General features: G+C 42.1%; 1 protein-coding gene across 1 annotated transcript; it reads right to left on the bottom strand.

The window, feature by feature from the left end:
- Positions 1-1,046: 1,046 nt before the first annotated feature.
- LOC135203535 (probable H/ACA ribonucleoprotein complex subunit 1) lies at positions 1,047-26,817 on the bottom strand. The gene is made up of 7 exons (XM_064233265.1): positions 26,695-26,817; positions 10,279-10,494; positions 9,673-9,723; positions 9,114-9,227; positions 7,230-7,331; positions 4,981-5,065; positions 1,047-3,127 (listed from the first exon to the last, which is right to left on the bottom strand). The coding sequence occupies exons 2-7, from the start codon at positions 10,477-10,479 to the stop codon at positions 2,901-2,903; spliced, it is 780 nt and encodes a 259-aa protein (XP_064089335.1). The 5' UTR covers positions 10,480-10,494; positions 26,695-26,817; the 3' UTR covers positions 1,047-2,900.
- Positions 26,818-27,551: the final 734 nt, after the last annotated feature.

The following is a 27,551-nucleotide window of genomic DNA, read 5'->3' as shown; positions in this document are numbered from 1 at the left end:
TGAATCTCGCTAGTGGAAATGCAATTATGAATTATAATTCCCTACGGGAGGAAGTTATTCTCAAGGTGTAGTGAATTATACAATTGTGGTTTAATATTTGTGAATTTGCCAAGAAGCTTCCATTTTTTATGAGTCATTCCTACCTTAATTAAAACAGTCTACAATTATATTTAATACTTTTCATATAAACTGTATGCAGGCTAGATTTAGATTTTACAAATATACATTCAGTGAATAACCCTTCATTTTTTACAACTTTCAGAGTTGACATCTCTGCAGAAGTGTTTCTATAAGTTTGTTTGTATGGCGTTTTTACATTGCATGGAGCCAGTGGTTATTCGGCAAGGGGACCAACAGCTTTACGTGACTTCCGAACCATGTCGAGAGTGAACTTCTATCACCAGAAATACACATCTCTTTAAAGTACAAACAGGCTCCCCAAAATATGGAGGCCATAAAGCACACTCAGTGGTAAGGTGGGGGAAACCCCCTTGGCAATGGGGACCCTGAGGGTTTCCCACAATATTAGGGGCAGGAGGCCTACACCCTTTCGATTTATCAACAAGGGGAGAAGGGGTACATAGCCTACCTACATCAACTTTTGAGAATTAGGGCCCAAAGGGTCAAAGATGGCCCTACTGCATTTAAATTTGGCTCCATTAGTTAACATAAATGACTGCAAATGCATTTAATTGAATATTTGAGTTTAACTATATGCAGAGTTTTATCAACAGTAGTTTAAGGGATGGGGATGGATGGATTATGAAATTTAGGGACAAGCCCAAGCACTGGGGAACCTATTATGGGTTCATTCAGCGCCGTAATGGAATGAAATAAATAATCTGATAATTAATGAAATGTAATTGAACGTGATGATAATCTGATGTGAATGAAACTTTAAAAACCTTATTTCATAAAAAAAATTATATTTTTTTATATTAAAATACAATTAAAAGTATAACTGCATACACTTGTGTGTATTAGGTGAAAGGTAAAATTAAATATTAATAAGTCAAATTTTATATTATATATCAATCTCTTTTAAGAACTTTACAAAATTATTGACATCATCATCATCTAAAATATAAGAAATTTGTTTCCCTGAAAGACCGAATTTCCTGCAGACAGCACCATACACTGGGCAACAAACCAGAATATGCTCCTGTCAACAGGCAGCTACAGCAAGCACAAACTGGAGCCTCACTTCCTTCAAGTATAAAGCTGTCTCTCAATCGGGAATGGCCAATACGAAGTCTCGTTAAAACAATCTCGGTCCTCCTCTCTCTATGAAACGAAGACTGCCAAAAATTCAAATTAGGTCTGATTGCCTTCAGCTTCTTATTTCTGGCAAGGAGGTTTGAGGACCATCGCTCCTGCCATTTGTGGCGGATATAGCTTCGAATAGGAGACTTCATATCAATGTATGGAACTTCATGGATATCCAGAGATTTTTTATTGCATACTCTTTTTGCTGCTCTATCAGCTTTTTCATTACCTTTGATCCCTACATGGGTAGGAACCCAGCAGAACGAAACAGCTTTGTGTTTGCAAGAAATTCGAAACAGCCACTCTTGAGCTTGGAGAATCAAAGGATCTGATGTATTGCAAATATTTACTCTCCAAACCACTTTTAGAATCTGATATAACAATTTTCTTCTCGGTACGATGAACAATAGCAAATGCTCTATTAATGGCAGAAAGTTCTGCTGTATATACTGTAGCCGAATTTGGTAGTTTTGCAGCCTCACAAGTGTCTTCTGTAATTAGGCTAGCCCAACTCCCTCTCTTGACTTGGAACCGTCTGTATAAATCTTATTCGCACCATCATGAGTTACATCACGTTCTAAGAATAAACTCTTTGCCATTTTATCAGAAAAGTTCTTCTTGACCATAGTTTTGTTACAAATTTTGCTTTAGGGATAAGCCATGGGGGGAATCTGGAGGCAACTAAATGAGAAACATTCTGATTTTTTAGTATTATTATTCACTTCTTGATGTAGCCTTATCTGGAAGGGGACAGATGACATTTGTTTAAATTTCCTGTTGCCAAGTTGGCGAATTACCTTAATGGAAGGATTTTCGGAACTGCTTTTTCGTGCATTATGTAGCGCAGACCCAGTTCCTCCCGTCGTAAGTCAAGTGGCAGTTGATGGGTACCTATCTACAGACTCGACAGATATTCGGAATGCACCAGAGCAAATTCGTAATCCCATGTTATGGACAATATTGAGGTCGTTAAGTTTGCTTTTACATGCTGAAGAATAAATCCGACACCCATAATCTAGCTTTGATCTACAAAGTGCATCAGAGTCTTAATGAACATTTCTTGTCAGTTCCCCACTCATATCCAGAGACTATACTTTCAAAAGATTAAAAGATGCTTTAAGGTTATCAATATGTTTGGTCCAGGTGAGTTTTGAGTCAAAAGTCATTCCCAAAAATTTGACATCGGCAGCACATGGTAAAATAGATCCCTCGAGTTTTAAATTAGGTAGGTATAACCTCTTTAAGCCTGCTCCTTGAAAAGCGAATAGCAACACTCTTAATGGCTGAAAATTTAAAACCATTTAGGCTGGCCCATTTGGAGACAGAATCAATAGCTTTCTGCAGATATCAGCATGCAGATATAGCATCGTAGGCAGTGATATTTTAAGGGATGGGAGGCCTTGCAACGAAAATCTTTTCTGAGCTACCTGTCGCAACGTGTATGCGCCTGCCACTGGCTGGCGGTGCCTGACTGAGCAGGTCAGTAACTCTGGCTGGGGAAAGATGTAAGTCCAGGTCACTTAGAAGTGAATATGCATTAGATAACATCTCCAAAAGGATGGGTACAAGAGGGATATAAAAACACAATTCACATTATCATGATTTTCCTTAAAAATTAAATATTTACATCTAGATTATCTCCTGAATCCACCGCCGCCACCTCCTCTTCCTCTTCCTCCCCCGCCACCTCTTCCGAAGCCTCCCCCGCCACCTCTTCCGAAGCCTCCCCCGCCGCCTCTTCCACCACCACCTCTACCAAATCCTCCTCCTCCTCTTCCTCCCCCACCACCTCTCCCAAATCCTCCTCCTCCTCCCCTACCACCACCACCACGACCGCCACCTCTGCCGCCTCCACGACCACCTGAAAAACAAAAATTCTTCACTTACTCTTGTATCAATGCAGTAGCATAGCAGAAATTGGTTTGTATGAATGAATGTTTGATTTTTTTTCATATTTTGTTATTAGGTTAATTAAGTTAGGCAATTTTTAAACTAGATTTTAGGATTCAGTTTTTTATTTATTAAATTTGTGTTGTTGTTGTTCTTCTGGGTGAGGGATTGATGATTAATATTGGTCTTTTCTTTTTTTCTCATTGCAGTAGTACTAGTATTGAATGGGAATGAGTGAGAGCTGAGGCTCCCCTTCACCTAAGCTTTTCACAGTGGAAGCTGAGAGTTTTACCAGTTGGTTGTGGTTCCTCAGCAGCACTGAGAGAGATCAACGATTCCAGGCTTGAACATTACATGCAGTTGTAATACTACTCAAGTATGTACAGTATTTTGCCTTTTTGGAGTCATATTTCTTACGTCGGATTGGCGTCGTAACCCTAGAAAAGGTGTTGTAAGCCTGGAAATATAATTTACTGGGGTGTTTTTGTAGGGCTTGGAACGGATTAGGCAGTTTACATGTAAAATGCAGTTCAAGATATGAAAAGCTCATGATACGAAGGCTGCCTCGGAATGGATTAATTTCGTATGTTGAGGCACCACTGTACTACATTACTGTACTGTGTTGCAAAAATTACATTACATACTGTACTTTTTTCTTTTTGCTCACAACACCCCTAGGATGGATGGATGTATGATACTTAGGGCAAAAGCCCAGGTTCTGGGGCCAAGAAGGCCATTCGGCACCTAACAATACTAGGATAGGGAGGCTGCTGCAAAATACAGTGCATCCTCAACTTACGACAATTCAATCTCAAGGGGTTATTAATGGTCTTTTCATCAAGTTATGGCACCATCACATTATGGTGGAAGGAGAGACCTCAGAAAAGTCGATTATTATTAAAAAGTAGTTTAACCAGACCACTGAACTAATTTGTTTAGCATTAACAAAACTGGCTTACAAAAAGACTAACCATATCTGCAGTATTACTGGACTGTCGAGTAGTAGGTATTGGGAGAAGTTAGCAAGAAAATAAAAGAGCAGTTATAGCCTGGATTGCTGGACTATTAGTAACAATACGTAAACAGGAAAAAGTTTTGAGGGATATATAAAGATGGCAATGTTCAAAGCAACAGACACATAGACAATGACGAAGAAACTAGAAAACTAGATGCTGTGTTCCCAACCGGAAAATAAACAGCTCAAGACACTCATGGTTCAGGCTTATGATGATAAGGGATGGGAAGCAGTCAGAAAAGTTTTAGATAGGGCAGCAGTATGACAATGACTAATAAGAAAGCCCATAAAATCATGGAAAAAAGGGTAGAGATATAGACTTAGACAACACAGAACTGTAAGGCGACCTTATTTCCCATCTAAACAAATGAAAATGATACAAAAACATCACTTAGGAGCGCCTTGAAAGTTCACAATCATGATATGTATTCAGGAAAAATACATGATAATTTACTTATTATATTAATATATTGAATAAATGGCAATGAATTATGTTGTAAGAGCAGATATATGCATCTGGTTAAATGTGTTTAATTCCAAGAATGGATAATTATTCATGAAACTGAACACCTAGGTGGGAAGAGACCAAAAGGAATAATGGACAAACAGGCAGAAAGTACAGCAGCTGATCCCAAAAGAATGTTCCGTGGCACAGACAAACAGTCTGCTACCTAATGATGCAAAGCTGGCAGTAACCTCACCATGTATATCCATATGTTCTCTCAACCTCTCTTGTTTAACAAAGAAAAATTTTACTTGGACATCAGCATCTATGGTTATAACTGTAAAAGCAAAAATTCTGAACTTACCACGACCTCTACCACCTCCTCGGCCTTTATCACCACCAGGAAGAAAAATTCGTAGTGGCAAGAGTTTTGCAGGGTCAATGAACAACTGGAAAAAAAATGCCTTAATGATGAAAAGCTGCGTCACTTAACTAACAATGCACTTTTAAAAATCCTAATTACAGTGTGCAAGTCAAACTAAAAATAACTGTGTAGGATTCTTTCCATTACAATCAAGTTTGGCTAACAATAGTAAGATTAAATACCTTACCTGAAAACCTATTTTAAGCACACAAAATATTGCAATTAATAAAATTGAAGCAATAAAAGAAATATTATTATTCAGCTCTCATTTTTTCATTTCCTGAAGCCCTTACTAATGATATAAACTCAGCCAATCTGCCCAAACTCGAGACCTGTTGATCAGTAACTAAAGTTTGAGTTATAATAAAAAGATAGTGATTATGTATGACTTTTCCTCATCCAATAGCCAAACTACAGCCTTTAGGTAGCTCAGTGAAGAAGAAGCATAAATACTCTTAAAATAGCACAAAAGGCAGACAGCAGCAGACATCCTGGCAAGAGGCATAAGCATAGATTTATAAAAACTGAAACAAAAGCAATTGGGATTGACAGAAAATAAAAATAATTTCAAAATAGCATTACAGAATAGGCATTTATTTAAAACAGATGAAATGACATATTAGATGGAAGGATTAAGAATACTGAAAACATAAAAGATCTTTTGAAAGGTAATTCAAGTGATCTAAAAATGTGAGTAAACCGATACAAGGTGAACTAATGAACGTGTGAACCAACTAAGCTGATTCAAGACTGTGCGGGGAGGATAAATATTTGAAGGGAGCAGCCAAGAAGGGAAAGAAATGCAATATTGGAATTCTGCCAGAGCAGTGTTTACAAAGCCAACCAACAGCCTGATTACTGTACATTTAAGAGTGGCAAAACTGAAACGGATTGACTTTATGAGGTGAAGAATAACTCCAAATAGCACAGACTAATGCAAGCTGATTTCACTGTGATGAAAAGAAAATCAATGAATAACTAAAGAAAAGTTTCAATTAATATTCACAGTATACCTATAAGTGAACATTAAATGCCAGTGTTTTAAGACAATATCCTATGTATTTCACTTGATAAAAAAAACAACAACAACAGAATGACATGAAAGATGAAAATGCCACATTGGTGAGATGCACAAAAACAGGCAATTAGCAATGTTGACATAATACAGCTGAATGAAAGAATGAATTGTTAGCCATTATCAGGTCTCAACACGTAGTGAGGAAATCTCATTCCTGAGAGGAACAAGTTGGTAAAACAGATTCCATTCTATGGAAAAAAACAAAACTTGATTACATAGCATATTTTGAATAATGAACATAACAAATGTCAATATCCAATGACATCAATTACTATCATACTGAAACTTTAAACTGGTAACCAGGGTTTTCAAATAAAAACAATTACAGGCAGTTCCTGCTTACTGGAGGCATCGGTTAACAGTTTCAATTTTATGACGGTTGCCTAATGACGCAGTTTATTAGTGCCGATAACTGACTAATGGTACTGTTAAGCAGTCTATCAGTCCTTATGGCGTTTTAAATGCCAATTATTGCCATAATTATTGTGATGTTCTGGTTAACGATTTTCGGTTATCAGCGTCTGGCTGGGAACAGAACCCCACCTTTAACCGGGGACTGCCTGTATCCCCTCTATTCTCTTGGCAGTTGCAAATTCTCACAACTTTTGGAGTGCATATAAATCTGACTGACTACAAAAATACAAATGAGCAATTAAAAAAGGACTTGCGGTTGCAGTGTAATTTGTTATGGCCAACATAGGAATGGGTCAAGAAGAAAACTGTCCAAGTTCGAACACAAAACACCCGGATACCTAACATAATTTCACTAACATTTGCAACTACTGTAGTAGTTTTGTAAAGTGCTAGTAGCATGACAAAAGCCTCTCCTGTTATTTCATCAATACAGGCAGTCCTCAGTTATTGGGAATCTGGTCTTATGGCACTGTCTAGCAACAACAATAACCGAATTTTTGGCGCCAAGCCTCGGTTATAGGTGCCGATAACCGGGACTCAGCACTATTATCGCCAATTTCCGTTTATCGTCAGTGTCGGGGGTTTGCGGGGACTGCCAGTAATAACGAAGATTAATGGTACCATGAATAGCAGATACTTTTATTTGATTTCTAACATGAAAACCATTTAGTATAAATTTACACAAAAGTAAACCTACCGTTGTGTTTGCTTTAAATGATTTAGCTTTCATGTTTTCACCCAACTTGACGGACATGAACTTCTGCTGGGGAGATCCAAAAATTTCATCAACTTTCCCTACCTGAAAGGAAACAAATCAGTTAACAATACACTATTCATATATGCTACACATCTGGTATCATACAAAACTACAAGTCGGTAGCTTCAAAAATGAAGCTTACACCATAAAACAAATTTTTTCATACATACCATTAAGTCAATTATTGTAGCCTTAACGTAGCTCACAGTAATGAACTCCCTCATTTATACTGAAAGGCTCATCTCTTATATATATACGTATATATATATAATAAAAAAAACATGCTTCTTTACAAAAACCTGATAACTGGGTAAGTTCATGATCCTGACATAATTTCTTTAACTGATTTGTTAAAATTCCAGAATGACTTTATTACAGCATGGCAAAACATACAGTGAAACAATTCCTTTAAATCTGTTTGTAGCATTTGTCACTTTTGCTGCTTTATGGGTATTTCCGTCTCTCTTTATGCCCACATGGACGAGAGGATCCAACATAATTCAACATTTTTACCATCATATTACATGTAATTATGTAATGTGATAATAGTTTTGGAGCGATTCTGTAGCAGTCGCTAAATAATAATGATTACAACATTTCTTACAATTCTGCAGCAAAAAAAAAAAAATAAATAAATAAATAAATAAATAAATAAATAAATAAAGGCATGATCCAACCTCCAGCTTACTCAGGATGCATATGCTGAATCTCTGTTAACTAGTGTGTTGTTTTACCAATGAAAATTAAAATAAATACACTAAATTTTATTAGAAATAATTGTTCTGTAGTGTCTAACATGCACATTATTAATTTTTTACATTTTAATTCTAATTATATAATTCATAAATATCCTATCCTAAAATTTCTCTATCTTTAACTCAATGCAAAACACCTTTTTCAGACCTTTTTAAGCTTTTCCATAGGTCTTTCCTAACCCTCCCCCCAACAACCAACCAAGAACAGCAGCAGCAACAAAGTAGTTTGTAGGCTTGCTCCTCCTCCAAAGGCAAAAATGTTTGTTAAAGAGAGCTCACATGCTTTAAGATGTATGTACTATGGCAGCAAAATCTAGACATAATGAAGATTTGGTATCATCAGCATAAATATCAGTAAGGCAGTCCCCGGGTTACATCAGTTTCGGATTACGTCGTTCCAGACTTAAGGTGCTGCCTCATGGCGCTGTTTCTTATTCCAATTATAATTATGATGATTCGAGTTAAGGTGATCTTTGGCTTACAGCGCCCTGCTGGGAATAGAAATGAACCCCCGCTGCAACCCGGAGATTGCAGGTATGGACTTTTACATCTCTCAAGTTTAAATAAGATGCATGTTAAATTAGTTTACCATGACCATCCCTTGGAGAGAGTATGGCGAAGGCTGACTGAAATATGCAACTGTCCATTTCTAGAACTCAATCAATAAACACTGAAATATTAATTACACACAAAATATTGTACAAAGGTCAATTCTATATTGTTTATAAATGGAATATGTGGTAAGGACCTCTCTGAACCATAAGAAAATAATACCTTGAGATATATATCTGGATCTACAAGATGATAAACATTCCACCATTGCATTTTCAATTATAACTGCAGCTTTGCAGACTTAATGTACAAAAGAATCACATATTCAACTGAAAAGTTGCAAAATGATGCACGATCAACATTGTGAATACATACAGTTTCATAAAATTTGTTTTCACTACCAAGCCAAGTTTTAGAACAGTAGTCATACTAATTCAGTACAGCACCTCCCCCCCAAAAAAAGACCAAGAGCATTAGATGGAAAACTTTTAACTCACAATATAAACAGAAAACCTACCTGCTCTTTATTTTCAAGGTATACTGGAGCATTGAAATAGGGTACATCCGGATTTGTTACTGTGCATACTAAATCTTCCTGTGCTGTGTGTGTGAAGAAACCAATCTCTGCAACCTGCAAATAGAGATATTACACAATCAAACTAACATCTATGATGTGCATCCTCTGGTAACAAGGATAGTTTCAAGTCGCTTCAGCTGTCCACAATGCAATGCCCAATTACACAAAACCCTTTTTCATGAAAAAGGGATCTATCAAGATGGAGCAAATTGAATTGAAAATTAGAATTTATGCCAAAGGCCAAGCACTGGGACCTATGAGGTCATTCAGCGCTGAAACGGGAATTGACAGTAAAAGGTTTATAGTGTAACAGGAGGGAAACCTCGCAGTTGCACTATGAATCAACTGTTAGGACAAGGGTGGAAAGTAAGATGGAAGAAAGAGAATATGAACGGAGGTACAGTAAAAAGGAAGGCAAGGGGTTGCAGCTATGGAGCTGAAGGCACGCTGCAAAGAACCTTGTATTGTCTACAGTAATACAACCACCTTAAATCATTACCTGATCAGGGGGACCTTGATCACCTCCACGACCACCAAAGCCTCCTTTAAACCTGAAAAAGTGAAAACAATTTTAGATGATATATATAATAATTATATTATATTATATATATATATATATATATATATATATATCTATATATATATATATATATATAGAACAAACTTTTGCAGAGTTCCACTCAGCTTTGATGGTAGTTGGCAATCTACACTTACTGAAAGTCATGATCATTGTTGCCAAGGGAAAATAACTGTCTTCAATAGTTTTGCTTTAATGTAAATCTTTCTTATGCTACAATTCTAACAGCATTTGTAGTTCTTCAAATGCAAATAATTCTGATGTATTTATTACACCTTTTGGACAATTAAATATATACAGTGGGAAGTACCTCACATTATCTCCAACTACCTGAGAAATCCACCCTAACTTTCAGCTTTGTTTAATAATGAAGTTTAAACATGCTAGTGCAGCTTTCACTTATTTGATGGACAGTTTTTGATTGACTTTTCCTCAATGTGCCTTAAAGACAAGTTTTGAATTTTTCTGTTTTCAAGTTTATTTCTATTAGCTCAATATTATATTAACCTCTGACCCCCTAGTTAACTCACCTCCACCTCCCCGACCTCCACGGCCTCCTCCAAAGCCACCACCTCCTCCAAAACCACCACCACCTCCTCGACCTCCTCCACCCCCTCGGCCTCCATATCCTCCACCACCACCCCGCCCTCCATATCCGCCGCCGCCGCCGCCTCCGCCTCCTCCTCCTCCTCGACCTCCACCAAATCCACCACTGCGGCCAAAAGTCATCTTAATACGAGCACCCTGGAAGACAAACAGTATTAAGAGTTACCGATATTTAATATTCATTATGAAATTATTTTAAAAAATCCACAAATCTTATGCCTCAACATTTACCTACAATCTAAGACCACTTAGATATATATGTATGTATGTATGTATGTATGTATGTATATATATATATATATATATATATATGTATATAAAATTATCTAAGATAATTATTACTGGCAGCCCCAAGTTGTAAACAGACTCTTACCTCATATATAAGCCATAATTTATTTTCCTGTGTATTTCAATAATCTCTTTTCACGAAAATGTTAAAAGAACAAGAATATGATTAGTTTAACACTTTGGCATCAAATGAAAGTTCAGTCTGCTGTCTTTTAACAAGATTGCATACAATATAAATTATTTCTGTAGTCTATAAAAGAACATTTTAGTTGCAGAGTAAAATAAAAATCATTAATCTTGCCTTTAAGCATCAGTAGAGACAAGAGAAAAGCATTTTGACTCAAGAAGCTGAAACGATCACTTAACCAAGGTTTTTCTCTTCCCTTTACCATCTAGCTATGCTTACACATGTATATTTTATAAATCTTGGCAAATAACCTCCATTTGTGTGAAAATAAACTTCAGTCATAACCAATTTATTACGTATCCATGATAATTCATTTGAAAATATTCATTACTGAAAAAGTAACCCGATTCTTGAGACAAATTTTAACAGTTTTGCTGTGAACATTAGCTTCAATGTATTTTTCACGTTTTCCTAATTTTCTTTTTTAATAATATAGGTATATTACATATGGTGTAATATTATATTACATACAGTGTAATATAATATAACGTGTATACATAAATTATATTGTTAAGATACAATAAAGTTTGTTCATACTTACCTGGCAGATATATATATATATAGCTGTATTCTCTGAAGTCCGACAGAATTTCTAAAAACTTACAACACACGTAGTGGGAGTAGGGTGGTTAGTACCCATTCCCGCCGCTGGGAGGCGGGTATCAGGAACCATTCCCATTTTCTATCAGATTTCTATCTCCACTGTCTCCTGAGGGGAGGTGGGTGGGTACTTAAAATATATATATCTGCCAGGTAAGTATTGTATCTTAACAATATCATTTTGTTCATGAAACTTACCTGTCAGATATATATATAGCTGAATCCCACCTTTGGCGGTGGGAGAGACAGAAAAGGATTTTAGGAAACATATACATGTAGATGATTGACATCTTGGTTCCTTACCTGTTAGCATAGCTGACTTCGTGATTACTGTCACCTAAGCCTGCATCTGCTTCACTAGAGTTACCAACAAGGTAGTGACCTGTGTAGTTGGTGCGCTCTAGATGATCTGTCAACGGGGACGTGACCACAATGTGACTAGACCATGACCATACTTCCGAGGGCAACGAGGTAAAACCACCACTCTCACATAAAAAGGCTAATAGAAGGGAAGTCCGCATTCGGCGGCCGACCCTACAACCATAAACATAAAGATTAAAAAACTCACCTACCCTTTTCTATGGGAAAGGATGAGTGCTACCTCCTGCCCCCAAAATAGTGTCTGCGGCGACGTATGGCCCAAGAGAGTAACAGTTTTCGTACGTCGTTCTCACCTCCTGTAGGTAGTGCGAGGCGAACACAGAGTTACTCCTCCAAAACGTGGCACTCAAAATGTCTTTGAGGGCCATATTTTTCTGGAAGGCTATCGAGGTCGAAATAGCCCTCACTTCGTGAGCGTTCACTCTCAACAGTCCAAAATCACTGTCCTTGCAAGAAGAGTGCGCCTCCTTTATGGTGTTCCTTAAAAAGAATGCCAGTGCATTCTTGGACATGGGCATATCTGGTCTCTTAACCGAACACCATAAGTTCTCCACAGAACCTCTACAATTCCTTGTTCTCCGAAGGTATTCTCTTAGAGCCCTGACAGGACACAGGACTCTTTCTGGCTCTTGACCAATGACCTCCGCCATACCCTTGATCTCAAATGCCTTAGGCCAAGGGTTAGAGGGGTTCTCATTCTTAGCCAGAAACGTCATTCCCAAAGAGCAGACCACATTATGCCCTTTGAAGCCGACGTGCTTACTAATAGCTTGTATCTCGCTTACTCTCTTCGCCGTCGCCAGAGCAGTTAGGAATACAGTCTTCTTCGTCAAGTCTCGCAAAGACGCAGTGTGAAGAGGTTCAAAGCGACTTGACATTAAAAACTTTAGGACCACGTCTAAGTTCCAAGAAGGCAACTTAGGAAGAGGCACCTTGGTGGTCTCAAAAGATCTCAAAAGATCATGGAGATCTTTGTTATTGGCTAGGTCTAGACCTCTATGACGAAAAACCACAGATAAAACACTTCTGTAGCCCTTAATGGTCGACACTGCAAGCTTCAAATCTCGTCTGAGATAAGGTAGGAAGTCGGCGATCTGGCTCACAGAGGTCGTGGTAGAGGAAACTCCTTTCTTCTTACACCAGCTCCTAAAAGCTGCCCACTTCGACTGGTAAACCGCGATTGATGATGGTCTCCTCGCGGTGGCGATAGCTTTAGCCACAGGTCTCGAAAAACCTCTCGCTCTGGCCAGCTTCTGGATAGTCTGAACGCAGTCAGACTCAGAGCGGAGAGGTTTTTGTGGTACCTCTCGAAGTGGGGCTGTTTGAGTAGATCTCTCCTTAAAGGAAGAGATCTCGGAAAATCTACCAGGAAAGACATCACCTCTGTGAACCAGTCCGCTGCGGGCCAAAAGGGGGCGATTAACGTTAACCTCGTCCCTTCCGAAGCTGCAAACTTTATCATCACTTCCCCCAGGATCTTGAAGGGGGGAAATGTGTAGAGATCTAGGCCCGTCCAATCCCATAAAAGGGCGTCTACTGCTACTGCTCTCGGATCGAGAACCGGGGAGCAGTAAAGAGGAAGTCTCGCCGTTCTTGAGGTTGCAAAAACGTCCACCAAAGGACATCCCCAAAGACCCCACAGCTCCTGGCATACGTTCTGATGGAGGGTCCACTCTGTCGGCAGCAACTGTCCTTGTCGACTGAGGAGATCCGCACGGACGTTCTCGAATCCGGCAATGAACCTTGTCAAGATCATGATTTCTCTCTCCTTCGCCCAAAGCAGAATCTCTTTCGCTAGAGCGAACAGGGAGAGAGAGTGCGTTCATCCTTGTTTCTTCAAGTATGCCAGGGCTGTGGTGTTGTCCGAGTTGACTTGGACTACACGACAGGAGACTTTGTCTTGAAAGAACCGGAGCGCTAACTGAACCGCTGCCAGCTCTTTGAAGTTGATATGCCAGGCTACCTGTTCCCCTCTCCAGGTGCCTGACACTTCCTCCCCCCCTAGTGTTGCTCCCCACCCCGTGGATGACGTGTCGGAGAACAACACTAGGTCGGGGTTCCGAAGCTTGAGGGACATGCCCTCTGACAGCTTCAACGGATCGAGCCACCATCTTAGATGGCTCTTTACCTCTTCTGAGATGGTCAAAATCATTTCGAGGTTGTCCTTCTCTGTCCAGCTGTCCGACAGGAAGAACTGAAGAGGTCGAAGGTGTAGCCTCCCCAGGGAAACAAACTTCTCCAGCAAGGAAATGGTCCCCAGCAGACTCATCCATTCCCTCACCAAGCATGAATCCTTCCCTAGAAAGGCTGACACTTTTTCTATGCCTTGTTGCTGACGTTCCTGGGACGGAAAAGCCCGAAAAGCCACTGAATCCCCAGATACACGATGGACTGTGTTGGGGTCAGATGTGACTTTTCGAAGTTCACCAGAAGTCCCAGGGACGCAGCTAAAGACAGAGTGGTTTGCAGGTCCTTCAGGCACCGAGTCTGCGAAGAGGCTCGTATGAGCCAGTCGTCCAGATAGAGCGAGATCCTGATGTTGGAAAGATGGAGCCACCTCGCCACATTCTTCATTAAGATGGTGAACACAAATGGGGCCGTACTCAGTCCAAAACAAAGAGCCCTGAACTGAAAGACCTTTCCTTTCAGGAGACGAACCGGTACTTCATAGATTGGGGATGTATCGGGACGTGAAAGTAGGCGCCCTGAAGGTCGAGTGATACCATCCAATCTCCAGGTCTTAAGGCCTCCAGAACTGACTGAGGTGTCTCCATCTTGAACCTCTGCTTCTCTATAAAGAGGTTCAGACGACTTACGTCCAAGACCGGCCGCCACCCTCCCGACTGTTTCGGAACTAGAAACAATCTGTTATAAAATCCTGGCGTTGCCAGGTCTAAGACCTGTTCCACTGCTCACTTCTCGAGCAGGTCGAAGAGTATCTTCCGCTTTTCTCGAGGATACGACGGGGACAAGTCCCTGGGAGTGGAAGTCAGCGGGGGCGGCTTTACGAAAGGGATTTTGTACCCCTTCTCTATGATATTGAGAGACCAGGTGTCCGCCTCTCTCTCTCTCTCCAGGCTTCTCCAAACAACTGCAGCCTGGCTCCTACCGGTGACTGAAGGACGGATCTCTCACTTCTTGCCCCTAGACTTAGCCGGGGCTCTACCTCTAGGAAGACTTCTTCCTCGGGGTGAAGATCTAGCTGAAGTTCCTCCACGAAAGGGCTTCTGCTTTCTACTAGATTGGGCTCCTGAAGACGTGGAAGGGCCAGTAGGACGTCGCGACGACTGAGCCAAAAGGTCTTGAGTGGCTTTCTCTTGAAGGCTTACTGCCAGATCCTTCACCATAGCCTGGGGGAAGAGATGGCTCGAAAAAGGCGCATACAAAAGCTCTGCCCTCTGTGCAGGAGAGACAGACTTAGCAGCAAAATTGCAATAAAGCGATCTCTTCTTTAAAACGCCTGCTGAAAAATGAGAGGCTAACTCCTCGGAGCCATCCCTGACGGCCTTGTCCATGCATGACAACACACTGGACAGCTCCCCGAGGCTAATCGAATCTGGCTTTCGAGACTGGTTGTCTAACACTCCCAGACACCAGTCTAAGAAGTTGAATACTTCCAAGGACCTGAAAAGGCCCTTCAAAAGATGATCCAGTTCAGAAGTCGTCCACGAAACCTTCGCTGAAGCTAAGAGAGATCTCCTAGAGGCATCCACAACACTGGCGTAATCTCCTTGCGCCGAAGTAGGAACTTTCAGTCCTAACTCCTCACCAGTTTTGTACCACATCCCTGCCTTACCGCTAAGCCTAGACGGAGGCAGGGCGAAAGTGGTCCTTCCTTGTGCCTTCCTAGATTCCATCCAGGTATTAACCTTACGGAAAGCCCTCTTGGTCGATAGCGAAGTCTTCATCTTAACAAAACCAGGTGCTTTGCTTGCTTTCGACGAAGAAAACTGCGAGGGAGGAGAAGGCGGAGCAGAAGGAAGGAAGGTATCCCCGAACGAATCACGGAGAAGCCGAGCTAAGACTTGGTATTCCGAAGAAGCAGACGTCGAAGGTTGTTCTCCTTCAACCTCTTCCGAAGAGCAGCTTAACTCTCCTTCTTCCTTACCAGAGTGAAAATCCCGAAGGAAGAGGCAAAAGACCCTTCGCTTCGAGTCTCATATCTGAGCGATGTCGAGAAGAAGTGGGGAGCGGATCCGAACCAGAATCCTTCACAGTCACAGGGTCAACCAAAGCTTGAGGTGAACGTGATGTTGCACGTAGACGTGAAGCGTCAGCAAGAGACTCGGGAAAAGCGTCCGAGTGAGAGCGAACTTCCACGTTCGCGTCCAAAGCGCTTTTACGAACTCCTCTACAAGCGTCCAGCGGAGCGTCCATCCTAGCGTCCATGCGAGCGTTCAGCGAAGCGTCCCTCCGAACGTCACGCGAAGCGTCCTTATGAACGTCCCGCGAAGATACCGGAACTGCAAACTGACGAGCGTCACGTTGATCGTCGACACAAGCAGGTCGACGAGGAGCAGAAAGGGAAGACGCTTTTTCCTTACTACGAGGATCCACACGTACTGAAGTCCGTCCAACAGGCTCAACTTCGTCGTCCACAAAAGCATCGAGATCGGAATGCCGATCGTCCTCTCGCCGAGAAGAGAGGGGAGCGCGATGAGACCTCTCTCTCTCCAAGGTAGCCAGAGTCAAATAACGTCTACCGCCACCTCCAGACAAACACTGGGGAGAAGAACGAAGTCTAGAGGGCGAAACAACCGGAGACGGGGAAGAACGAGGAGAAGGCGGAGGAGACTGTCTGGTCCTTTTGACCGGCAGTCTGTCGTCCTTCCTGCGACGAGGAACCGTCTCCCTCAGCTTAAGCAAAGCATCCAGTTGACGTTGCATAGCGAGTATAACTTCAGTCTGAGAAGTCTCCTTGCGAGGAGAAGAGCTGTGCCTGTGAGAAGGCGAGGGGCGAGGGGACGCCTTCTTCCTTCTCACAGGAAAAGCCCTGGCTCTAGAGCGACTGGGGCGCTCGAAGGCGTCATCGTCAGATGACATCCTAGTCTTCTTCTGAGGCGGAAAGGCTACGCTTTCCGGAGAAGACCGCCAATCAGACAAAGCATGACGTGAAGCGTCTTGATCTTGAAAGGTCCTCTTCAGAGGCCGCGTATCCGGACGAGATTCCCACCCCTTGCACGGGGAGGACGCGTCGGAGGACGAAAAACAATCCTTAAGGAGGCGTGCTCAAGCACGCTCCTTAGCAGCCTGGGAAGCGTCTACAGGAGCTGCTGAAGGGACGTCAGATCGGTGGGGGATCCCCGTAACCCTCCTTCGGCCTTCGACATGCCCTCTCCCTGAGTCCTGGGAGTCCGGCAGAGGTCCCAGCCTAGAGGCGCTATAGGACCGATCTGATGCCCCCTCCACTTCACTAGGGGCACTATCACTGCACTTAGCAATTTGCCTATTTTCAAGGGCAAGCACTTTGGATTCGAGCGTTTTCAAAGAATCCAAAATAAGCGAAAGGGCATTACCCTCCGCAGACACCACTTGAGGGCCCGAAGGCAACACTACGGGGTTAGGAGTTACAAACTCTACAGGAAGGTTAGAAGGGGATACATTAATACCCTGTCTGCTACCCGATTTACTCCTGGAGGAAGACCTCCTGATCCTGTCACGCTCTAATTTATTAACGTAGGATTCATACGTCTTCCATTGCACATCAGTCAAACTTTCGCATTCAGTGCAGCGAAAATCATACATACAAACTTGTCCCCTACAACCTTTACATACTGTGTGAGGATCAACCAAAGCCTTTGGTAGCCTCACCTTACATTCATCCTTCATACACACCCTGGCGCTAGCCGAACTAGACCCAGACATCTTAGTAAAGGAAAAAACCAAGCCAAAATCTAAACAATCCAAAGTCAACGTATGCCTAGCTATCGATCCAATATCAAAAAACCAAAAAGTCAAGAGGATACTTAAGCAAGAACAGTTTTCCAAAATCCTGAGGCGGAGGTGCTGTAAACAGTTGTTTACAACACCGGCGACAGAAGAAATCTGATAGAAAATGGGAATGGTTCCTGATACCCGCCTCCCAGCGGCTGGAATGGGTACTAACCACCCTACTCCCACTACGTGTGTCGTAAGTTTTTAGAAATTCTGTCGGACTTCAGAGAATACAGCTATATATATATCTGACAGGTAAGTTTCATGAACAAATGTAAGTTTTGTATGATATAAGGGTATTCTAAGTAATAATTTTGAAATTGGGACCTTTACGTATTTCAGTCCTGTATTATGACATCATATTCAACTTTCTTGCAGAAGATAGTGACTTGGATATGTACACTATACATATCTGAGATGTTTACCAGTTATTAATGCAGATTGTTATAAGGTATTCATGTAACTGTTATAATCGCAATGCCCATATATCTTTATTATTTACATTTTGGATATGTGAAGATGTTTGACTTCTGGATTACCGCCATAGTGTGACGCAATTCCCTCCACTCCCTGGGCCACTTGTCTGTTTTCACTTTACCCACCATAAGAAATTAATGTAAGATTAAGTGAAGATTTTGAATACTTAAGAATGAGAATATAAGAATTTTCAATGCTAATGATATCTTGTTCCAATTATAATTTAACCTTTCATCATGCACTCTATTCCACATTTATCACTGTTGCCAATGGGTATGTGTTTACCCTCCGAACTGGGGATAAGGCTTACACAAAAACATAGAAATAAGTGAATTTAGCATATCTATTTGTAATATATATACATAAATATTGGGACAATTTTATCATTATTGGAGTACTAAGACAGCTAGTATTCATGGAAACAGTTTGTAAAGGCATTGGCATCTGTGTCAAGCCCCACTAAACTGGCAATGATGATTTGCCCTTCCCAGCATGTAAACATTAAAGGTTACATTTATTTCAGCCATACAATTAAAAACGTAAAAAAAAGTCAAATTAGTAATATAGACTTAAATCAATGAAAAGTGCTAACAAAAAAAATTCAAAATTGTTGTCATAAACAATTCACTAATGCTTCATCTGCTTGCCAATGTTTTAGGCAGCCAGATGTACAATAAGGCTGAAAAATTGTTCCCACCAAGGCTTTGCTGTAAACAAACTCTCACATATTTCAAATGGAATTTAGAGTGAATTAAGAACAAAATAACAATTTGTTGAAAATTGTATTTTTCCTAACTATACAAACCTGAGGTCCTTTAACAATAGGAAGGTAATTTAGCGACAGCTGAACCGGTCGTAGGCTTCGAACAAGGGGGTTCGGTAGTTAACTACTTGTCCAGCAGTTAGCGGTAAGCTCGACTGCGAGGAGAGGAGTCACTTTGCTTTAGGCCCAGGAAATGCAGAGTGAGGGGTGGCATGAGGTGGGACTGTGTGTAAAGGACCTCATGCTTGTATAGTTAGGAAAAATACAATTTTCGACAAATTGTTATTTGTTCCGATACGTATACAAACCTTCGGTAATTTAACAATAGGGTCCCAAGGAAAAGGTGTCCAAGGACCTGTGGGTAATATCCCGGAGGTAGAAGGAAGTAAAGGTGGTTTGGTTGGGTGGAATCTGAGTCTTATGAACAGACTGGCCAGTGGCCAGACTTCTGGACCAAATTTATAAGAGGGAGGCAAGTGTACCTCTTATAAATAGCAAATAAACAAGAACTAGTCCCTACTTCAAGAGCCAATATGAAGTCATGGGTTTGTCTCTTGTTGGCTTCCACTTCCCCCCTTTGTAGGGGAGTGGTGGATAAACACTCCTATCCCTACTGAAAGGGACAGGATGGAGCTCGGTCATGTAGCTTCCTGTTGAGCATAGAGACGACCGCGGCCCTCTGCCCACAGGTAGAGGAGGAAGAAAGAAGGAGTAAGAGAAGCCAGTCACACTCTCTTTCACTCGTCCATTCATGCAGTCACACAAGGATGCAATGCTGTTGTCTGCTCGGGTGCTGGGTAAGCTACACAACTTGTTGAGCAGCCCCCATGGGTCCCAAGGAAAAGGTGTCCAAGGACCTGTGGGTAATATCCTGGAGGTAGAAGGAAGTAAAGGTGGTTTGGTTGGCCTAAACCCCTGCCTTCAGAACCTGCACCATAAAGAAGTTCCGCAAGGGTTGGACCAATGCCTCTGACTTCTTGAGCTCTCGGACGAAGGGTACGGGTGTCGTCGCTACCATCCGCGTTATACACCCTCCTGATCACCTCATGCAGCCAGAAAGAAAGTGTTCTTGGAAACCTCTTTCTTGGTAACCCCGGTGCTAACGAAGAGGCGTCGATACTCAGGCCTGAGGTGTCGAGTTCTCTTCAGATAGCGCCGTAGTGCCCTCACACGACAAAGCAGCATCTCATCTGCATCATTATCAGTGAAGTCATTCAGGGAGGGGATCGTGAAAGACTCAAACCGGTCGTCAGGGACCGAAAGATTCTGAGCATTCGCTACGAAGTTCGGGACAAAATCGAGCATCATGGACCCCCATCCCCTGGAATGCTTAACGTAGAAGGAAAGACCATGAAGTTCCCCTACTCTCTTTGCCGATGCCAGGGCCAGCAGGAAGAGGGTCTTGAGGGTCAGATCCTTGTCTGATTACTCTCGGAGTAATCAGACAAGGGTCTTCGAGTCAAACTCCTAAGGACGAGAGTCACATCCCACCCCGGGGGCCTGAGTTCCCTGGGTGGGCAAGACCTCTTGAAGCTCTTCATAAGGAGGGAGATCTCAAAGGAGGAGGAGATATCCACTCCTCGCAGTTTAAGGACTAGGGCAAGGGCGGCTCTGTATCCTTTAACTGCGGAGACGGAGAGGAGCTTCTCTCGGCGAAGGAAAACAAGGAAATCCGCTACCTGCTGAATAGTGGCTCTAAGAGGAGAAGACCCCGTCCACGACACCAACCACAGAAGACGGACCACTTTCCCTGGTATACAGCTGCAGAGGACTGTCTGAGGTATCTAACCATCTCTATTATTGCTCGGCGAGAAAATACTCTCGCTCGCAAGAGATGGTGGATAACAGCCAGTCGTAAAGACACAGGGACTCGACCGACCGGTGGTACCATTCCACATGTGGCTGGCACAGGAGGTTGTGCCAGGGGGGAATCTCTCTCGGTGCTTCGGCGAGCAGAGCCAGCAGGTCCGGGTACCAAACGGCCTGAGGTCATTTGGGTGCCACCAGGATCATCCGAAGATTCGGGGTGACCAGCGCCCTGCGAATCAGACAGAACGGGGGAAAGGCGTACACGAATAGGTTGTCCCACGGGTGTTGAAGAGCATCCTCTGCAGCTGCCCATGGGTCCGGCACAACCGAGTAGAAAACCTGGAGTTTTCTTTTGTGCCGGGTGGCGAACAGATCTACGACTGGACGCTCCCACAGGTTGAAGAGCCTTTCTGCCACGTCTGGGTGAAGGGACCACTCGGTTCCTATCACCTGATCCCGACGGCTGAGCTTGTCTGCTGCCACATTCCTCTTGCCTGGAATGTAGCGGGCTGACAGCTCTACTGAGTGTGCCACGGCCCACTCGTGCACCTGCAACTGATGCAACGGGAGGGACACTAGGCCCCCCTGTTTGTTGACGTACGCCACTACCGTGGTGTTGTCGCTCATCAACACCACTGAGTGTCCCACCAGACGATCTTGGAACTCTTGGAGAGCGAGGAACGCTGCCTTGAGCTCCAGGACTTTGATGTGAAGGTGCTTGTTGTGATGATTCCACACACCCGCTGCCAGCAACTCCTCCAGGTGTGCGCCCCATCCCTCGGTCGATGCATCTGAAAACAGTAACATCTTGGGGGGGGGGGATAGGGGGGGGGGGGGGGGGGGGGGGGGGAAATGCAAAAGGGCACTCCTCTTAAGAGGTTCCCGTCGTCCAGCCACCAGGCTAGGTCCTGCCTCACCTCCTCCGTGAGAGACACGGGGAAGAAAGGTGGGTCTCTTGCCTGTGACCAACACTCATTTAGTCTCCATTGAAGAGACCGCAGGTGAAGACGCCTGCGAGGGACTAACTTCTCGAGAGACGACAGGTGACCGATCTCGACCTGCCACTGCTGAGCTGGCTGCTCCTGTAGGGACAGGAACCCTCCTGCTGCCTCCCTGAACCTGCTGATCCGCGAGTCTGCGGGGAAGACTCTCCCTGCTACCGTATCGATCAGCGTGCCCAGGTACTTCATCCTCTGCTTGGGCTCGAGATCTGACTTCTCGTAATTCACTACAATCCCCAGATCGCGGCAGAATTCGAGGAGTCGATCTTTGTCCTGTAGCAACTGCAAGCGGGAGCTCGCCAGGACTAACCAATCGTCGAGATACCTCAGAAGACGTATCCCTACCGAGTGGGCCCAAGCCGACACCAGCGTGAACACCTGTGGGGCGGTAGAGAGACCGAAACAAAGTGCCCTGAACTGGTAGTCCCGTTGAGGATGAAGCGGAGGTACTTCCTGGAGGATTGATGGATGGGTATCTGGAAAAACGCGTCCCTCAGATCCACAGAAAGCATGAAGTCATTCTCCCTGATGGAATCAAGCACTGACTGTGCTGTCTCCATCGTGAACAGAGTCTGGGGAACGAATCGGTTCAAGGGAGAGAGATCTATCACTGGGCACCAGCCCCCCAAGGTGGAAAAGTTGACTGAAGAAGCCCGGTGACTGATCCCACCCGACCTCCACAACTCGTTTGCTCGGCATGGCTTCTACTTCCTGACGTCCTTGTCGTGACGTCATAATACAGGACTTAAAAGAAAGTTCTAATTCCGAAAAATAATTACTTAAATTTGAGTCAGATTCGAGTTACTTTTTCAATAATGAATATTTTCAAATTAATCATCATAAATGTGTAAAATATTGATGTTTTACTATTTATTTAAATAAGTATCTAGTGCACGCTTCGTCGTAGTCTTCTGCCAAAACAGTAGTTTCCTTAAAAACGTCGTGGGCAGTGACCGTGTTCCGATTGTTGTGATGAAAGTGCCCCAGTGTCTATGGGTACAAGTGGTGTGCGGATTTATCACAGGAAATGGGAAGTTTGTTGACACAAGCGACTCCACAAACATCGAGATGGCGTCAATCTTCGAAGATATTTAAGCGTAAGTAAAAATTTCGAAAGCGTTTTGGAGAAATTTGCACTGTGTTGGCCACCTTTTTCACTACCCTCTGTTTAAAGGTTTAAATTTGGCCTTAATTTCTAACTATAGAAAAAATACTTACTTCGAAAGGAGAGTAGAGGTCTTTAGCCCCGTCTCTCACTAACAACAAATCGCGACTGCTGCCCATCTCCCATGTCAGGAGGCGTTATAAGTACTTTTTCGGAGGGTGGCATGCCGAGACCGTCTGTGAGTTGGGCCAATCCATGCGCTTGTTTACCCTAGTTACAGGCAGCCCCACCCCCCCAAAAGTAACAGTAAATTTTTAATAAGCAATCCAAATACAGTAGGAAACTTTAATTTCCAAAGAAATACCAGACGCAGAGTTATTAACTAGATAGGTATACCATTTTTACTTACTAAATGCCACATGTCAATATTGGTGGTAGGCTACACAATGCTCTTGCCCTCAGCCTATGCTTGATAGGAAAATGTAGGGGGAAAAACCAGCGACTACCAACCCTTATCAAGGTTTTCAGGTCTTATTTAAATGGTGAAACAAGAATACAATTACAACTCCAAGCATACCATTCAAAAGATTGTTTCGTCAACATAATGTGATATATGAAAGCCCCATACGAACAAAAATAAGCATGTGACGCTCTTCGTAAAATATGTTTTCAAGGCAGTTTTGAAATCCAATATGGCGGCTACCGTGGGATGTACTGGTTTTGATCAGTGACGAAAATCATCTTTCCCAGCCTTCCCAGCAATCATTTGAACAATGTTAGCGTATGTATGTAACGTTTATTGATCTTACTCAAGATTGCAGTTGTAATCAGCACAATAAAACAACATTTTGTTGCCTATATTACTGAAAGTATGAAACTTTATTCCCAGGGTCATGGTTTGAACTGAATTCATTCTTACCTTGTAATCGGTGGTTTTTATCCTTACTGCCATCACAACTGAAACTCCAAAGTGCTTATTTGATTGTTATTATACACATTTTGGTCTCAGTTCACTCCACATTGCACTTTAAACAAGTTGCTGTTCCTGGTTCCTAAGCGCACGCGCCACAAACACAGTTACGAACAGCAGACGACGAAACTGCAAAGTTTTATTCCCTAAATTGTTTACTTTACTCGTTATTTAGTTCAAATTTACTTTGTTATTTAAAAATTTTAATTTAATTCATGTATATTATCCCTTTTTTGCAATGAAATTACCCTGAAAAATTACAGATACTTCTAAAGTAGATACAATCAAATGTTTCTAACGTTTTCGTACATCTGGCTTTCGAAAACCATAGAGGAACGACTACGGATAAGTGAATTATATACATATTTGTTTTTTTTTTTGCTTTTTTATTTTTGCTAGCACTTTTCATTGATTTCAGTCTATATTAGTATTTTGAATTTCTTTAATAACCGTATGCCAGAAATAAATGTAACCTTTAATGTTTGCATGCTAAGAATGGCAAAATCATCGTTGCCACATTAGTGGAGGCTTCACACATACGCCGTTTCATTATTATAAACTGTTTCCATTAATTCTAGTTGTCATAGTACTGCAATAATGATAAAATTGCTTTAATATTTATGTATATATACTTCCAATACATAGCCTAATTTCACCAATTTCAACATTTTGTGTGTAGTCTTATACCCAGTTTGGAGGGTCAACACATACCGAATGGCAACAGAGAGAGAGAGAGAGAGAGAGAGAGAGAGAGAGAGAGAGAGAGAGAGAGAGAGAGAGAGAGAGAGAGAGGCGAAGGAACGAAAAAGGAAATGGGTGGCGGTGGAGGGGGGGGGAGAGGGTAGGTGGAGCTTTATACACGTGTTCGTATCCATTTCTGCATAATGGAGTTTTTGTCTCTTGGTACAAGGACAAGTGTCGTTATTCTTTAAGATTAGTGATTCTCGATACCCTTATAAATTACGGCACTGGGTGTAATGCACTATAGCAAAATCTCGTTCTGATACGAGTGTTCGTTACAGAAATAGGTATTGCCCAAAAACGTGCTTGCACTGTCTCTGAAACCCATAGTAGGTATGCTGCTTAGTTGTCAATCAAGTTTTTTGTAATCAAGTATTTTTTACAAGCTAGCTATTGAATAAATTTGTATTTTTCTCAGTCAAAACATATGCCCCTCAATGGTAACTTTCCTCTTTTAACGACTTTCTGGTCATTGCAAATTTGGCCCCATAATTTCTTATGGTGCGAAAATCTGGCAGTAAAACATCTTCAAATATCCAAAAAGTAAATAATAAAGATATATATGCGCATTACGATTATACCAATTACATGAAAAGCTGATAATCTGCATGAATAACTGGTAAACTGTTCTGCAAGAAAGTTGAGTAAAGCAATTATTTACAATAGGTACGAAAATCAAGATGTCGTGACGTCATAATACAGGACTTGAATGAACGTTCTAATTCCAAAAAATAATTACTTACTAAATTTGAGTCAGAATCGAGTTACTTTTTCAATAACGAATATTTTCAAATTAATCATCATAAACATGTAAAATATTGATGTTTTACTATTTATTTAAACAATTATCGAAGTGCACTCTTCGTCGTCGTCTTCTACAAAACAGTTGTTTACTCGGTGAGGAAAAGTTTTCAGATTGTTGTGATGAAAGTGCCCCAGCGTCTGTGGGTACAGGTGGTGTGTGGATTTATCACAGGAAATGGTTAGTTTATTGACACAAGCGACTCCGTAAACATCGAGATGGCGTCAATCTTCTAAATACTTCGAGTTATAAGTAAAAATGTTAAACGCGTTTTGGTGAGATTTGCACCAAGTTTGACACCGTTTTCACTACCCTCTGTTTAAATCTTAAAATTTGGCCTTAATTTCTAACTTTGGAGAAAATACTTACTTCAAAAGGAGAATAGAGGTCTTAAGCTCCATTTCTAACCAACAAGTCGTGACTGATGCCCATCTCCGATGTCAGGACGCGTTATAATGTACTTTTTTTGGGATTGTTCACGTTGATCGTACATGGTCCACTCTGTACCCTGCAGTTTTTTACCCTAAATGCCACAAGTCACCATATTGGGACCCCAATATTGGTGGTAGGCTACACAATGCTCTTGCCCTCAGCCTACGTTTGATAGGAAAATGTAGGCCACTGTTACCAAGAGAGCGCCCTACTTTAGTTTACTAAGTTTGAATCTTCCTTTCCATGGTGCCGGTGGTCGTGTTTGTTTGTACTTTGAGTGCAAAAATTTCCTAGTAGCTAGCCCGACTATGGTAAAATACCGAACGGCCGGCCTCTACTACAGAGAGACCATCTTCCCGAAAAACGGAAATTCTGGCCTTAATTTGTGACTTGGGAGAAAAAAAATTACTACGAGAGGAAAGTAGAGGTCTCGAAAATGTTTCTTCCACGGACGCTGGCTATTGACTAATGTCTATCCTAACTCCTGGGGGTTAGAAGACTTGTTACAGTACTACTGTTTCGGGAAGGTGGTCGCGCTACGGTAAAGGCCAGGTGGCCTTTCGACATTTTACCCTACGTCATACAAAAGCTGTCATAATTGGTTACGTTTAATGCTATATGCTCCTTAGTAGTTGACCTTTGGGAGAAGGGGGGCGGGGAAACCACCCAATTCCTACAGCAAAGGAACCCCTGGGCCGGGCGTGCAGCAGAAGGCTTGGGCTACGACCATGCTCGAGAAATAGGAAGCTAAGTAGTACCTATAGCTAACCAAGCCTAGATTACGTACTTGTTAATAATAATAATACCAACTACACTTAGCTTACGCTGACAATAATTGATATAATTACCCAAACTATCAGTAATAGCAGAACCTTGTCCGGTAATCAACGAAACAAAATGTACCACGAGACACTCGTGCCGATGTCGGCGCGACACAAGTCGACAACAACAATTTTCGTAGTAGTAGTAGCGTGTGGATTCCTTCCACGTGATCGAAGGTGACGAGTAGGCATTATCTCTATAACGGCACATCCGAATGAGGCAGCCGTTCTAAACCAGGGTGCGAATTCCAGGTTTTCATGGCTGCGGGACGTGGTGGAAATTGTAATCAAGGATGTTTGGTATTATATACATATTATTTGGGATGCATTTTTTGAGGATGACAATTTTGGAAAGGCACTTTACAACGGCACATCCGGATGAGTCCACTCCTTTCTTCTATAGCAGAGGTTCTCAACCAGGGGGGATTCCCCCCTAGGGGGAATATCAGGTTTTCAAGGGGCTGGGAATGTTGACAAGGATCATTATTACTATATACAAATTGATCTAGAATGCACCTTTTGAGGCAGACAAAATCAGAAATGGGGGTTGGGAATGACGTTCTGATATATGGTAAAGGGTCCATAGGCTAAAAAGAAAAGAAAAAAAATAATAATTGAGAACAATTATTGCACTATAGAATTAGCCGATATCGTTGAGAGGAAAGGAATGTTAAACTCATCTTTAAAAACAGTTCGCCTCTTTTGGCTTCTATAATATTGTTCAGTATGCCCATGCTGTAAAACTTGTGGGCTTAGTAAAGTCTCCACTTGTGAGAAATGAAGCTGCCCTCAGTCTCAATCGTGACACAGAGGAGAATAGTGAATGGTGCAGTGTGTGGTATGAGGTTGAGCTCCAGTCAAACGAAAATACAATTATTATAGTG

Source organism: Macrobrachium nipponense, chromosome 36, assembly GCF_015104395.2.
Source record: "Macrobrachium nipponense isolate FS-2020 chromosome 36, ASM1510439v2, whole genome shotgun sequence".
In the NCBI taxonomy this organism is placed as follows: domain Eukaryota; kingdom Metazoa; phylum Arthropoda; class Malacostraca; order Decapoda; family Palaemonidae; genus Macrobrachium; species Macrobrachium nipponense.
Note: the sequence above shows the minus strand (reverse complement) of the source record. Positions and strands in the feature narration are given on the sequence as shown.

Coding starts and splice junctions, on each gene's coding strand:
- LOC135203535 (XM_064233265.1), bottom strand. CDS start 10,479: ATGACTTTTGGCCGCAGTGGTGGATTTGGTGGAGGTCGAGGAGGAGGA. Junction 7,332..9,113: donor ACCTTGAAAATAAAGAGCAG/GTAGGTTTTCTG, acceptor GTTTCCTTTCAG/GTAGGGAAAGTTGATGAAAT. Junction 5,066..7,229: donor CATTTAAAGCAAACACAACG/GTAGGTTTACTT, acceptor TTTTTTTTCCAG/TTGTTCATTGACCCTGCAAA.